This window comes from Bipolaris oryzae, assembly GCF_000523455.1.
Source record: "Bipolaris oryzae ATCC 44560 unplaced genomic scaffold scaffold_115, whole genome shotgun sequence".
In the NCBI taxonomy this organism is placed as follows: domain Eukaryota; kingdom Fungi; phylum Ascomycota; class Dothideomycetes; order Pleosporales; family Pleosporaceae; genus Bipolaris; species Bipolaris oryzae.
This window is the reverse complement of record NW_006911391.1, coordinates 558-13,740: the sequence shown is the minus strand read 5'-3', so window position 1 is coordinate 13,740 and position 13,183 is coordinate 558. Positions and strand designations below refer to the sequence as shown.

At 53.7% G+C, this 13,183-nt stretch overlaps 6 protein-coding genes across 6 annotated transcripts; 2 read left to right on the top strand and 4 right to left on the bottom strand.

Moving 5' to 3' along the window:
* Positions 1 to 292: 292 nt before the first annotated feature.
* COCMIDRAFT_101157 (uncharacterized protein) lies at positions 293 to 2,387 on the bottom strand (the record flags this gene model as incomplete). The annotated part of the gene is made up of 2 exons (XM_007691979.1): positions 293 to 1,875; positions 1,937 to 2,387. The coding sequence occupies 2 exons, from the start codon at positions 2,385 to 2,387 to the stop codon at positions 293 to 295; spliced, it is 2,034 nt and encodes a 677-aa protein (XP_007690169.1).
* Positions 2,388 to 4,173: 1,786 nt separating this feature from the next.
* On the bottom strand, positions 4,174 to 5,203 carry COCMIDRAFT_28194 (uncharacterized protein; the record flags this gene model as incomplete). Its single annotated transcript, XM_007691967.1, has 4 exons — positions 4,174 to 4,364; positions 4,412 to 4,632; positions 4,862 to 5,116; positions 5,163 to 5,203. 4 exons carry the CDS (start codon positions 5,201 to 5,203, stop codon positions 4,174 to 4,176), a joined length of 708 nt encoding a protein of 235 aa, XP_007690157.1.
* A 991-nt stretch (positions 5,204 to 6,194) lies between these two features.
* On the bottom strand, positions 6,195 to 7,234 carry COCMIDRAFT_28193 (uncharacterized protein; the record flags this gene model as incomplete). The annotated part of the gene is made up of 2 exons (XM_007691966.1): positions 6,195 to 6,994; positions 7,075 to 7,234. 2 exons carry the CDS (start codon positions 7,232 to 7,234, stop codon positions 6,195 to 6,197), a joined length of 960 nt encoding a protein of 319 aa, XP_007690156.1.
* Positions 7,235 to 8,566: 1,332 nt separating this feature from the next.
* Positions 8,567 to 9,762, top strand: COCMIDRAFT_38718 (uncharacterized protein; the record flags this gene model as incomplete). Its single annotated transcript, XM_007691972.1, has 2 exons — positions 8,567 to 8,854; positions 8,911 to 9,762. The coding sequence occupies 2 exons, from the start codon at positions 8,567 to 8,569 to the stop codon at positions 9,760 to 9,762; spliced, it is 1,140 nt and encodes a 379-aa protein (XP_007690162.1).
* A 559-nt stretch (positions 9,763 to 10,321) lies between these two features.
* On the bottom strand, positions 10,322 to 10,471 carry COCMIDRAFT_101171 (uncharacterized protein; the record flags this gene model as incomplete). Its single annotated transcript, XM_007691978.1, has 1 exon — positions 10,322 to 10,471. The coding sequence occupies one exon, from the start codon at positions 10,469 to 10,471 to the stop codon at positions 10,322 to 10,324; it is 150 nt and encodes a 49-aa protein (XP_007690168.1).
* Positions 10,472 to 11,060: 589 nt separating this feature from the next.
* COCMIDRAFT_28191 (uncharacterized protein) lies at positions 11,061 to 12,891 on the top strand (the record flags this gene model as incomplete). Its single annotated transcript, XM_007691965.1, has 3 exons — positions 11,061 to 12,342; positions 12,406 to 12,454; positions 12,537 to 12,891. The coding sequence occupies 3 exons, from the start codon at positions 11,061 to 11,063 to the stop codon at positions 12,889 to 12,891; spliced, it is 1,686 nt and encodes a 561-aa protein (XP_007690155.1).
* Positions 12,892 to 13,183: the final 292 nt, after the last annotated feature.

Genomic DNA, 13,183 nt, shown 5'->3' with positions numbered 1-13,183 from the left:
AAAAAAAAGAAAACGCCAACAAGTAAACCTATTAGGTATACTAGAGAGCTAAATAGCTGCAAAATCAAACATGTATTGTACACCCTTTTGTGCCGTCCCAAAACTAGGAAAACGTACACTGTCGAGTGGTTTAGACGTGGTTTAAGAAAATATACACGGGCGTGTAGAGAGACTGTGTGGATGTGGATATGGAGGGTAAGGGTAAATCAATAAGGGGATGATATTTCCTTGCCCTTTCTTCGTTAAGCCTTCTTTTTTTGGCTTTTCAGTATTCGTAGACGATACGTCATATTCATAGGATGCCAGCCCACATGCCAGGGCCTTGTGGGCGATATGCCTGCGCGGCCTCTGTGCTACAGCATGATCTTTTCTTGCCAAAGTCCTTCTGGACCGGGAGACGCGAGCAACCCGGCGCGGTATTCTTAGGGGACTGCAGCCCCTTTGGTTCACTGCGCGAGGTAAAGGCGAATGACTGTGCAACCGATCGGTCAGGAAGGACAGTCTTGTGGCGAAGATCAAATGCCGAGCGGGTGGTGTGGAGAAGGTGTCGCACGTTTTGCTGGAGATCAACAGATGACCTTCCGCGCTTACGACTGGCAGGAGCGACGACGGCAGGACTCGCGACCTTAGCAGGCGAAGAATCCGAATCATCAATGTGGAAGCTATCCAGATCGGGAGAGGACAAGGCCTCGCTCGGGGCATACTCGTATTGCTCCTTGCACTTGGACAATGTCGGGTACGGCAGTTTTGCGCTGCGGCAGGTCGCCAGTCGGGCCAAATTGGCTTGACTTTGGTTTGGCGCCCAGCCGGCGGATGAAACTGACGAGATTGACGAGGCACGTGAGGAGCGTGAGTTATCCGAGATCATAGACTCTGGAGATGATGATAGGGAACCGTTGGAAGCAGCCAGGGAAGGTCGTCGGCTCGGGAAGTGGTAGGCTTCCAGACCGTTCTTGATGCTGGGGTTGAACTGATCCACGCAAGAGCGCGCCAATGACGAGCACTGCGCTTGTTGCATTGCAGTGCACATTGACGTACGCCGCAGTCCAAAAGACATGGCACCCGCGACAGGGGTGTTGTTGGCAATTGGCTGCGGTGTCAGTGAAGGCGTGGGCAAGGGACCCAAGCGAGCCATGGACGGCAGGGATGGTGTGCGAACAAGGTCTGGCTTTGGCTCCAAGAAGCGAGGCACTTGGTAGAGAGACGGAGTTGGCGTACTTTCTTGCGATCCACATCCGTCAAGAGATGGCTGGCGGTAGGGCGATGCGTTCAGCTGTGTCCTTAATGGCGGGCGGACAGGAGCGTTGGAAGCCTTGGGGACCACCTCAATGATTTCCAGCTCAGGTGTCAACATGGGAATGACGTCTTTCCAGTGGTTAGGAATCGAAGCTCCGGGTGAAGGAGGGGGAAGGGTAGGAGTATATCGCAAAACGACCTCTTGCCACTTCTCCCAGATTGAATCCACAATGTGGAGTTTCCAGTTGACAGCCTCGAGGAAAGCCATCTCGTTGGTGTTGATCTCACAAACCTTGAGGCCCGAGATCTTGCTCCACGCGCGAGCCGAGTAGTTGCGGTCTTGCAGGTACTTTGACGCAAGGATGAGCGCAGCAAGGAACATGCGACGACCACACTGGAGGGCGCGAAGAGAAGCATCTTCAGGCTGTGACATTGTGAAGTCATGCTTGGGCAAGTGGGGCTTGATGAGAATCAAGTAGTACAGAGCAACCTGGAGCGTAGAGTAGCTAGTGCGTGATCGGCGGAGAGTCTCCTGGATAAACATGCGAAGAGGAAGTACTCCGCGTCCAGAAGCATTCTCACAGCGGCTCTTGGGCTCAGACAGCTGCCAGATGACCTCAACCATTTGAGTAGCGGAATCTTGAAGGAGGAAAAAAATCAGCGGAGTGGTCTTTGGGCCATGGATAAAGTGGGTACTAACCGACGAGGCAATCGACGAAGTTAACCTTACGATCGGATTGCCGGACGAGCTGGGGCGGAGGTCTTTGGTTGACGTTCGCCGACGATCGACGTGGATTCTGTCGCTGCTCCGGTGGGGCCAGGAACTCTGCGCGCAGAGAAGGGAGCCTCTCTGGCATAGAGTCCCTGCATACTGCATGTTGATACTGAGGGAAAGTGCTTACTCTGCTTAGTTGTTGAAAGGCAGACAGGTTGGTGGAGTCAACAGTAGATGTCTGTGCGGCCTGGCTGCGACTCCATTCTTCAGAGTCCCAATTGGAATGGGTTGATCTGGAGCTTGCGCTGGATGTCTGTGATGCAGCGTCTGAGAATACTGATGAGGTGGAAGAGGATGCCGAGGAAGAAAGGGGGGCGGCATATGGGTGTGTTTCGGGCAAGAAGCCGTAATTTGAACGGGGGATATCGAGACTCATGTTTATGAAAGTGTGTGTGTTTGTGTGTGTGTGTGTGTTTGTGTGTGTGTGTGTTTGTGTGTGTGTCTGGACAGGAATGTGACCTGATAAAGGAAAAGGACAATAAAGGAAGGAGTGGAGAGGTGTGGCTATGCTTTGTCACTACGTCTTCGAGTGCTGACCGTTAGGTAGACCTGAAGAGGTTGCGAAGAGCGTGATGAGGTGGTCGTGGGGTGACCGAGGACTTAACCGATGGGACAAACCGTAAGAGGGCGACCCTGTGTCTTCTGACGTATGTTGTTCTTGAGATCTGGATCCGGATCGCTCAGCACTCGGTGGTCACGGGTGGAGTGACTGTACAAGTGGTGTGATTACGGTCTGGAGAGCTCGAGGAGCGTGTAACGTAAGAGGATCGAGGGGAGGTTGACGAGGTCGCAAATGGTAGGAAGATTCGAACAGTGTCAAGTGGTCGAAAAAAGCTGCCAGATGCGTTACCAGAGAAGAAGACTCCAGTCACTGTCAACTGCAGAATCACCGAAACAAGACCGTTGTAGGAGACTGTCCGCGAAGCACTCGGATGTTGCAGCTATTGCACAGCGGGGTGGGCGCTGTCGCACGAGCTGAAAGCCTGAGGGGATGCGGGGAAAAAGTCTAGCAAGCGAAGCCTCCGATGAAGGCCTTGTTTCCGAAAGTAATGGTGAATTCTGAGCGACGAGTGACTGAAGCAGTGTAGGCCGAATAGCACATTGTGGTACTGGAACGCGGCGGGTGAAGTGTTCGAGGATGGTGGCTACCGAGCAGCGGTAACACCAAACTGGAGCGACTTGGCGCGCGCTGGCAGTGGGATGGTGGGGAACGAGAAGGTCGAAGAGATTGTGTGTGGTTGGTTGGTTGTGTGGTGAGTGTGTGGAGTATTACTATTGGATGGTGGTGTACATGTAAACTGGTGGGAGGAGGGGGGGAGGAGCTGGAGGTTCTGACGTGTGAGGAAGTGGCGGTCGGAGAGTCGGTAAAGGTGGGAAGGCGCGAACAGCAACGGTGGCGGGGAAGCGGTATCGCGACGCAGGTACAGGACAGATGAGGTTGAAAGAGAGGGTCAGAGAATGCGGCTCTTGGGCCTTTTTCTCTCGTCTGGGGGGCGGGTGAGTAGTGGACGAGTGAGGATGAGTCTATGGATGGTAGGCTGTAGGCGGCAGTGTGGTGGCGGCGACGGGCGGTCGTGCGGTGACTGCTACCTGGACAAAGGCGGGAGGCGGATTTAGGCGGCAGAGGGCGATGGCGACAGAGAACAGACGACACTGTGGAGGAGGCAGACCTAGTTGAGGCCCCAGGGCGCGCTGTAGGGAGTCGTGAAGTCCATTTCTGCTGTCTTGATGGGAGAGGACGGGCTGGGCGGCAGTCTGGCGATACTAATAGGAACCCCCGTACCCTCGTCGCAGCGCCGCCCCCGGTCCAGTCATTGCCAGGTCGGGCGCTTTGGCCAGGTTGCCTGTTTGCCACACAGCAGCGCGACTGGCGACCTGGCTAAAGACTCATCGCTCTGGCGCAGGGTTTTTTTTCTTTGCTTTGCCTCATTGTTGTTCCCACGTGCGATGGGTGCAGCCCGCCGCCACTTGGGCACACACCCGTGGCCATGCAGGCCGTGGATGGTTGCTGTCGTCCATGTGCATCTCGACAACAGAACGTCTTGTTGTTGTTCTCTGCCTCTGCTGAAGCAGCTTCTTGTCCGCATGCAGAGTAGTGAGCATGCACTGCGGGTGCAGGAGTCCAACGCAAAGGGGCGTGAGACGCTTCCGCCCACCCATCATCACGCATCCATCGACTGGCCGCAGTCGCATGGCAAGGCCTGCCCAGTGCCGCCATGGCTGGCGCAGCTGGTGCCGGTGCTTGTGCTGCTGCTGCTATTGCTGCTATTGCTGCTGCTATTATTGCTGGTTCCAGTCTGCCGTTTGCCGCCCACCTGGCTCCCTGGCTCTCTGGCTCCCTGGCTCCCTGTCGCTGCGCTACTTGTAGTACTTAGGCTACGCGACCAACTGCACACTCACACTGGAACGCGGCGACGACCAAGGGGCCCAGCTGCTGCGACACACGGCGTCCCCTTTTCGCTGCCACCATGGACGCGTCTGCTCTCCAACGCTCCGTGCCAGAGTAGCGCGGGACGGCGGTTTCTGACGTGACACCCTCGTCGCTTGCCCTCAGCTGGGTTGAGATGAGGGGACCGGCTGTGGTTGTGTGGCTGCGCCGCCATTGGCCCGATGCACGCGCGCTAGGCCGCAAACAGGCAGCTCTGTGCCTTGGACGTGCCGTGCATGGCCTCTGTGTACCGCCGACGCCTCAATGGCTGCTGCGACGTTCGTAATCTCATCATGCGACGATGCAATTCCAGTTCCATGTTCATTTGGCTGCTCCGCCGGCCAAATGCCTTGCTCGCCCCCCATGACGCACACAGGTGCAGGTGCAGGCACAGGCACACCCACAGTCACACCCACACACACAGCCCAGCGTTCCTGTGCCATTCTTGCCGGCCTGCCCCTCCGACACTGCCCTCTTCGCCCGGAACGCGACTTGTTCCGGTGTGGGCGGAGCGAGTGCGAGCGAGCGAGGGAGCCAGGCCGGATGCAAATGCGCTAGCCACCCCCGCTTGTTGCAACTGCAACACAGCCAGAAGCCCAGCCCGGCCCAGCGTCGCCCAGTGTAGTGCAGCGCAGCCCGCCACCTCGCCCTCCCCCAGCCATGGCCTCGATCTACGGCTGCGAAAAAAATCATTCCCGCATGTGCACTATCAACACAACCAACCACCAACCACCACCACCATCATCGCCATCGCCACGGGCCATCAACACAGTGAGACCGTATGGAACCCAAGGCGGCCAAATACCGCGACTGTGGCGGTGATCATGACGATGCTGATGGGGTGAGCAAACGAGGCTATGACTCACTGCTGCCTACGACCCGAGCCCTACATACGGCGCCAAGAGCATAGTTGGGCAAGCAACAGGCAACGCCCGGCCTGCATGGCTTGGACTCTACACCTCCTCCATCTACTCTACACACTGACAATGTATCGCCTTTTCGTCACTGCATCTGCCCAAGGCCACGCCAGACGGCATCCTTTTGCACTACACACCCGACGAACCCATCGAGGGTCCATCCATGCTCTCGCCACCACACCCTCCACTGCACATCGCCCAAGCCCGCCGCCCGCCTGCTCCTCCAACTGACTCCTCAGCTTCATTCTTGCCCATGCAGCCTGAATATCGCCGCTTCCACATTGGTCAGCTGCGTCTGTATTTCTTGCATGCCCCACTTATGATTCCAACACGAACGTGACTTCTGTCCAGACTAGGAAGGACTTCCATATCCCCCCTGATTAGTCGAATCAAGTCGGCCACCGACCAAGTCTACACCGTACAGTCATTGATGAGTAAAGAAATGCTGGCCCGCCCGTCTCCACACAGCATGCACACGTGGTTGCTCGTTCCTCGGCTTGCTGCTGATAATGCGAGATGGATGCCTATGCAGATACCATTGCATTGGACACACTATGTGAAAAACGCGAGTACTGCAATCTGGCAAGAACCAAAGAAAAGCCATAGCCGCCATGTTCTTCCCTTGGCATGGAACCCATCGTGGTGCTTCCCAGTTTTCAAAAGAGCGAGTTGCTTCGCCACTTGACTCATATAGACGCTCTGTCCTAGCACAGAGAGTATGCGCAAAACAGTGGAGTTTTTGATCGTAGAAGTATCATACGCTAAACGGTCATACTACATGCCTACTAATCTCCAACTAGTCAGAGTTATAATCACGAGCTTCGTCACTCTAATTCGCTTAATGCGTCGCCCCAGACATGAATGGACACGCGCCCACATCGCCTTGAGCACCGGAAACGTCAACATGACCATCTGGTACATCTTCTGCTCTCTGTTCCTCTGCCCTTTTCTTATCAATCTCGGCAGTGGTCCGCTCAAACCCCTCTTTGCTCTGTACAGTAGCATCAGGAAGCTCCTGCTCCTCAGGTACCTCGACACCAGCTTGCGCTTCATCCAGCGCATCCGCCGGTGATACATTGTCCGGCTTGTTCTCCTTGCCAACTACACCGTGCGGCGCAATCTGCCTAAACATGTCCATGGGGTCAAACCACGTCCTCACCTCACGTAACTGCACCTTGTCGTTGACCGTCGCAACAGTCACGCCCTGGATATCAATGGACCCTCCGTGCGCCTTGGCTGTCACTTTCTCTCCTTTGTTGTTGAATCCCACATAGTCGTTCTTCATGATACCCCAGTGCCGCCACCGGAAACTGACTGTTGGTGGTCCACTATACACTTCGAGCACCTCCCACGCAAACGTCGGCATCATGCGCTTGAACGTCTTGTGCGACGACGCAAAGTCCGAGTATTCGGGTGAGTAGTACTCGTTTGGCGCAATAATGGCATTGTACGTGCCCACTTCGAGCATAGCCTCTGTTCCTTCGGCCTTGCCCCCGTTAATGGCAAACGAGTAGTTTGCAGGGTCAATGGTGCGCCAGTCGGAAATATCTGGTTTAAACGACGCTTCCACTTCCCAGTTCTTGACTAGGTTCTCGACCAGTTGGGGCAGAGACCCGGCTTCGTGTGTCTTTTGCTTTGCTGCCGTGTGCGATTAGATGAGCACGAAAAATATAACCACATCACACAACTTGGTCCTTTCTCCAAATTGCGATACTTACTCTCGGCATATACTTTTCGCGTTTTGGTGTAATCTGGTGCTCGCCCGTATCGCCACTTGACCTCCTCGTCTCCCAGGACAGCATTGGGGTTTGTGAGGTAGTCTGGTAGTGCGGGTGCAGCCTCCTCCACAGGTGGTTGCTCGACATCTGCCGCCGCCATGTTGTGACTTGGGTATGTTGCAAATACAAGAATGAGGTTGAGACTTGGGGAAAAAATACAAAGATTGCTCGTGAGCCCGTATGCCAAGTTCTCTGCAAGCTTAATGTATATTGCTGACTGTTCATTCTCATTTTATACACTGAGGCACATATGGAATTTGTATGTTTAGTCGTAACATGCTGAATAAGGTTAACATGTCAGCATAGTCATAATGACCCTGCAGCGGTAGCACACGGCGTCCACTCGATAGTTTGTCAACAAAAGTATAACAGCCACCAATAGCCAGGCCGGACGCCTAGGAGGGACCTTTGATTACTCTTACGATGAATGCGAGAGGCACAATCATGTGGGGACTCAAGCCGTCAACCTCACCGCCGGGATAAGTTGAAGAGGAAAGTTCTATACCTTCAAGGGTCTATCGCCATGGTCATACAAACATGCACTTGGCAGGACGCCTTTTCAGACGCTTCCAGACCAATGGCTATGTTCTGCATACACGGCTTATGAGGTTGCAAGCCATTGTCACACCACGGTCCAGAACTCGCAAGATGTAAGAAATAGACCCCTCGTTTGAGGTTCACAACCGCGTGATGTTGCCAAGATAGTAATCTACCGGGACGAATGCTCTCTCCGCAGTTTGCCGCGGAGATGGATCTTAAAAGAGCCAATAGACATTGTTACTGCAAGTGGATATTAATCTGATGACTGCAGCCGACTAATGCGTCCCACTGCTATCTGGACTTTTAATAGCAAATACTTGATATTGCGGGGATATTGAGGTATCTAAGAATATTGTTGAGAGGTCTTTGCACCCTAGAACAAGTGCAGAGTCTGGCAGGGATGTGTTTTGTCTTGATAATGCGTCCAGAGTATATATGATCATCATCTTGACTCTTGACCCAACCTGTCTTCATTGAATTGGCACCAGTAATATACCATAGATTTCCAACTGTCAAGACGTTGCATCTTCAAATCCACGAAAAAGCATGGCTCAAAACAACACTGGCGTCCCTGTGGCGGCCGCCCTGGAAGCTAAATGTTAGCTGCAGTAGAAGACGAACTCATCAGCCGCATCGCCCAGTCCAGCCAGATGTCGATATGGTTTCTTCTGAGACGCAGACGTGTCCAAGTGTTCTGCGGAGATACCAAGAGACTAGTATAGAGACTATTGGTGAAGTTCTGTTGCACAGACTTGCTACTCAAGGCCGTCGACTTTTTAGCGCGTTGACGTCACTACGACATAGCGGCCCTTGGTTACAACACGCTTCACATGTCTACAACACTGACAGCTCTACACAATCACCTACTTGAGCATATCGCACGTAGCTCAACATGGGACGCCGCGATCGTCTCATTAGCACTTCGATCCTACGCGCAGTCTTCAAGTCCGACTCTCCCAGGAAAGACGAAAATGGACGCCTGGGCCTGTGGGCGCGCATTTACTCTTTTTTCGCCCTCTTCAACCTTACTCTCGCACGATTTCGCGCGTCATTATTTAAGAAGCTGAGAAATGAAACGTGGGAGATAGAAGAGGAGGAGTACACGGAGAGTTTCCGCAGCCCTAGCAGCAGTAAGCGGAAAGACCTGGTAGCAGTTGGGGACCTGGGCTATTCGGGATCGGTACGCGAGCCCCAGCTATTGTATGCTTGATGAGCCTTTTCACTAATTTATAGTAGACGTTCTTCACAACACCGAACTCCAAGTTCTTGGTCAAGTCGTTGCCACGGCATTTCGAACAGTCATTTTTCCGCAACCGTCTTCTCGATCCCTATGTTGAGCACATGGAGCTCAACCAAGACTCACTCTTGGTCCGCATAACCGATCTCCTCTACTGCCCCACAGCGACTGTTGGCGCTACACTGGGTACGGCGCCGAGTCATCACATCATAATGGAGAACATCATGTACGGGAAATCCACTTGCAGCGAGCACCACCAGAAACAATGGGAGACGTATGACCTCAAGCCAAACGACTACTTCTACCCCGAGCGCGACATAGCAAACGGCAGACTTGCGCCAGAGAGTGTAAAGGAGCGTCTCATTGACGAGTTCAACGACAAGGTGCGGGTAACGATTGATCAAAAGGAGGAGCTGATTGCGCAACTCTCGCGAGACTCGAAGATCCTGCAGGAAAACAACGCAGTGGACTATTCGCTATTCCTTGTCCGTTATCCAGCCAATCTTAGCACTGCCGATAATACCCAGATCCCGCCCCCTCCAGGACGTGGATCCTCATGGCGTAGTGGTCTGGTGTCCCGCGACGGCAAGTGGGTCTATAGGGCCGTCATCCTTGACTTCTTTTGGGCCAAAGATGCGCTTCAAGCCCAAACGCTGACAGGCCTGGTCAAGCTCTTCAACGCGCTGAAGCCCGGAAAGGATCATGGTCCGATGAGCATCACTACTTCGAGCGATGAATACAGGCAGAGGTTCCTTGGAATGGTCGAGGACATGGTTGAAGTATTGGATAGCACTGGCAGACCCGCAGGCGAAGTGCGCAACCATGTCGCTATCACTCCTGGTGAGCCTTGAATCGACGATGGGCGAGGTATGACTGTGGCCCGAGCCTAAGGAGGCCCTTTGTGTTGCAGTCTTTTGTTTGAGCGGTGGCGTTTGGATGATTTGGATGGCAGCGATACCCACGCTTACAGTACATGGATTCTACTGGCACTCTGCTTCGCAATGTGTACTACGGTGACGACTGAATGCTCGACTGCTATGCAAGCCACAGAGTGCACGCGTGATGTGTGATGAAAGCGGTGAAGCACAGAAGATGGAACATGTCGTCATCGCACATTGGCTCCATAGATGCGAGTGGCCGGGGTCGCGAAGGCTGACTAGCTGCGAGCCTTGCCAACGCATTACCATTTTTACAATAGGCTAAGTAGTCCCACAAAAGAGGACACCCCTGTGTGGATGGGTAGTAGTTGCTAGGGCCCAGTGGCTAGCAAGCAGATGGGGTAGTACCCTGACCAGACCAAGCCTTGATTTTTCGCTTACACCGGCCATAGTACTCATAATAGTAGTAGAATGGGGATTTTTTGATGCAGAATAGAAACTGTGGCAACTCTGTGGCAATTCCATACCGCATTCAAGTGCGCCCAAGAGAGTTTTGGACACCGCAATGGTATCTTGTGTGTGTGTGTGTGTGTGCGTGCGTACACAACCTCTTGCAGTTGCGTGGTGATGATTGTGAGGCTGTTGTCATAGAACGTTTTGGATCCTTCAGAACATGCAGCATCCATGATGGCGGTATCCAGGGAGCTACCGTTTCGCTTGTATAGGGTCTATTTCCCATGGTACGTAGGCGTGTAGGCGATCTTCGAGATGCGGCTCCAATAGAGCAACAGCGCACGAGCCACCAGAACTACAAACGACGTCATCGCAGCCACCTCGCCAACGCGCCTGGCACTGGCTCGCCCTGAAGTATCAAATCGGGGTATATCGTGGGGTTTAAGCGCAGGTGCCCGGTGAAGATATACATACCTGGCTGATTGCCTCCTGCTCCCTTGTCCATCAAGATCCACTCGCCATATTGCACACCATCTCACATACGCACGCACCTCAGTCACCTTGCTTCTTCTAACGTCCACACTGTCAACAGCGACCTTAACTAGCCCATCGCTCCCAACTTGACGCATATTCCTCACTCTACAACACTTGCATTCTAATCCGCCACTCTCATACCCAGACCTTCTGCACCCCGTCCTCCTAGCCAGGCTCCCCCGTCTTTTTGCCCGGCCCAGTTGAGTGCGCTCCAATCACAGTGCGGCGCATAAGTCAAACCTACGTCACATTCCGACATCCGGATTCTGTGGCCCCTTTGAAAGATGGCGGCTCTCGCCTTCAAGGCTCTTAGCTACGGTGCAGAGCAGATTCCCGACAAGTTTTTTCACAAGATCCCAGGCGGTTACTTCACTCCACCAGAAGAGAAAAACGCTGGAAAGGATCGCAAAGACCGTCAGAAAAACGAGACCAGACAACGATACAGGAGCGAAGATCACTCTAGCGCGCGCCGCTCACGAAGAGATTTCAGCCCAGCAGATCAGTCTGCAGAAGAATACGATTACGACCGTGGTTACGAGCAAAGAAAGCAAGAGCGAAGACGTGCAAGGAGTGCTGGAAGAAGTTCTAGCAGAAGTTCAAGTCGAGGCCGACGTCATAAGCACAGCAGTGACCTTGACGGCTCACATAGCGAATCGCAAGAAATCATGGCCCAGCCCGACCAAAGACAGCCCTATTTTCCTCCTCCGCCAACATCCGAGTACAAGCCCTATGACCCCCAGCACTATGGTCCCGGCCAAGAACGCCAGCAATCAGCAACACCTGCATACGGATACTCGCCCCAGGTAAATAACTTTTCATCTTTTCGACGTGCGACGCTTGCGACGATGCCCGAGCATTCGATACCGGCGGACACGAGTCGGCCGATGTTGAAGAGCCGGACACCATCGACGCCATCAAGTCCCTTGTTGTCTAAACCTCGTTTCCTTGACAATATTTCTCGTCCTTCTCCACTTTCTGCTTCCTTTACCCCGTCATATGAGCCGCCTCTTGCAGCTTTGCTTCAGCGTCCACTCACTAACCCCCCGAAGCCAGCACCTTCCTCAACCCGAGGCGTTGATGCAGACTACATACATCAAGATGCTCATCGAGGCCACTCTCGACACACTCCCAACGGTGCATATAATGCTGCACCAATGAGTGATGCTTCTATTCCTCCACCACCAGTTGGTTCAAACTCACCCTTGAACCCCTACCACCATACCGAGTTCGCTGGATATCAACCATCGCCACCGCCATTCAGCCGTCAACGATCGAACTCTCAACCTGGCTACAGCCCCACGCCCAACCCACCGTATCCAGCCTATGCTCCTCATGTTGCTCGCGAAGACGTCATCCAATATGCCCCGCCTCCTGTAGACCCCTACCGTAGCCACCGGCACCGTGGCGAACATGGGCATAGGAGTCGAGCCAGGTCTGCCGACTCCCACTCCCGTCGCTCCCATTCTAGCAAAGACCATGGTCGAGAAGATTCACGCATGGCTAAAGTGCGTGGTAGATTCGACAGCATGGACCTTCGCGAGAAAGGGCTTGCGGCGTCAGTGGGAGGTGCGTTGGCTGGCGGAATTGCAGGCAGGACCATGGGTAAAAGTAGACTGACGACGCTTGCAGGAGCAGCGGCAGGTGCGCTCGGCGCCCGACAACTGGCCACGCGCTCAAGGTGAGTTTCTACATCCGTAAATCAATACAGACATGCGTCGTTGCCTGGACCCATTGTAAGAAGTTTCTGACAGCATAAGCAGGAGCCGAAGCGACCGCCGTTCTGCATCCCGTTCTCGCTCCCGCTCACACACTCGGCCCCATGACCGCGAGGACCGCAACAACAACAAAGGCACTGGTCTCCGCGCTAGAAGCCGTAGTATTATCGACCGCTTCCGCTCTAAATCCCGTGGTGCAGAGTATCGCGAGGAGGAGCGACGAAGAGATGAGCGTAGTGAGCGTTCCGGAGACGACAATAGGCGCGATCGCCGCCCTGACCGTGGATACGACTATGGTCGCGATGACGAGTACGAGGACGAATACGACTATTTTAGCAGCGATGACGAGGGTAACGGGTCCCCGGTTAAGACGAGGAGGCATCGGAGGAGGGACTATTGAGGTTGGAGTATGAGGCTTTGATGGCGTGGTTGTTGTACCATTCCATGTATTATTAGATCTCTCTCTCTCTCTTTTTTTTCTGTTCCTTTATTTTTCCACTTTTTTCGGGTGTTTGTACCCTATGCCTCATTTTCCTTTTTTGGCTGCTTTGTCGTTCGCTTTTACTTTCCGCTACTGCAGTTCCATGTGGCATGTGGTTTTATAAGGTTATGACGTGGCACTAGAGCTGGGATAAAGATATGAGTCGAACTCTCTTTTTTTTTTATGAAGTTATGAGAAATGTTCCGTTACG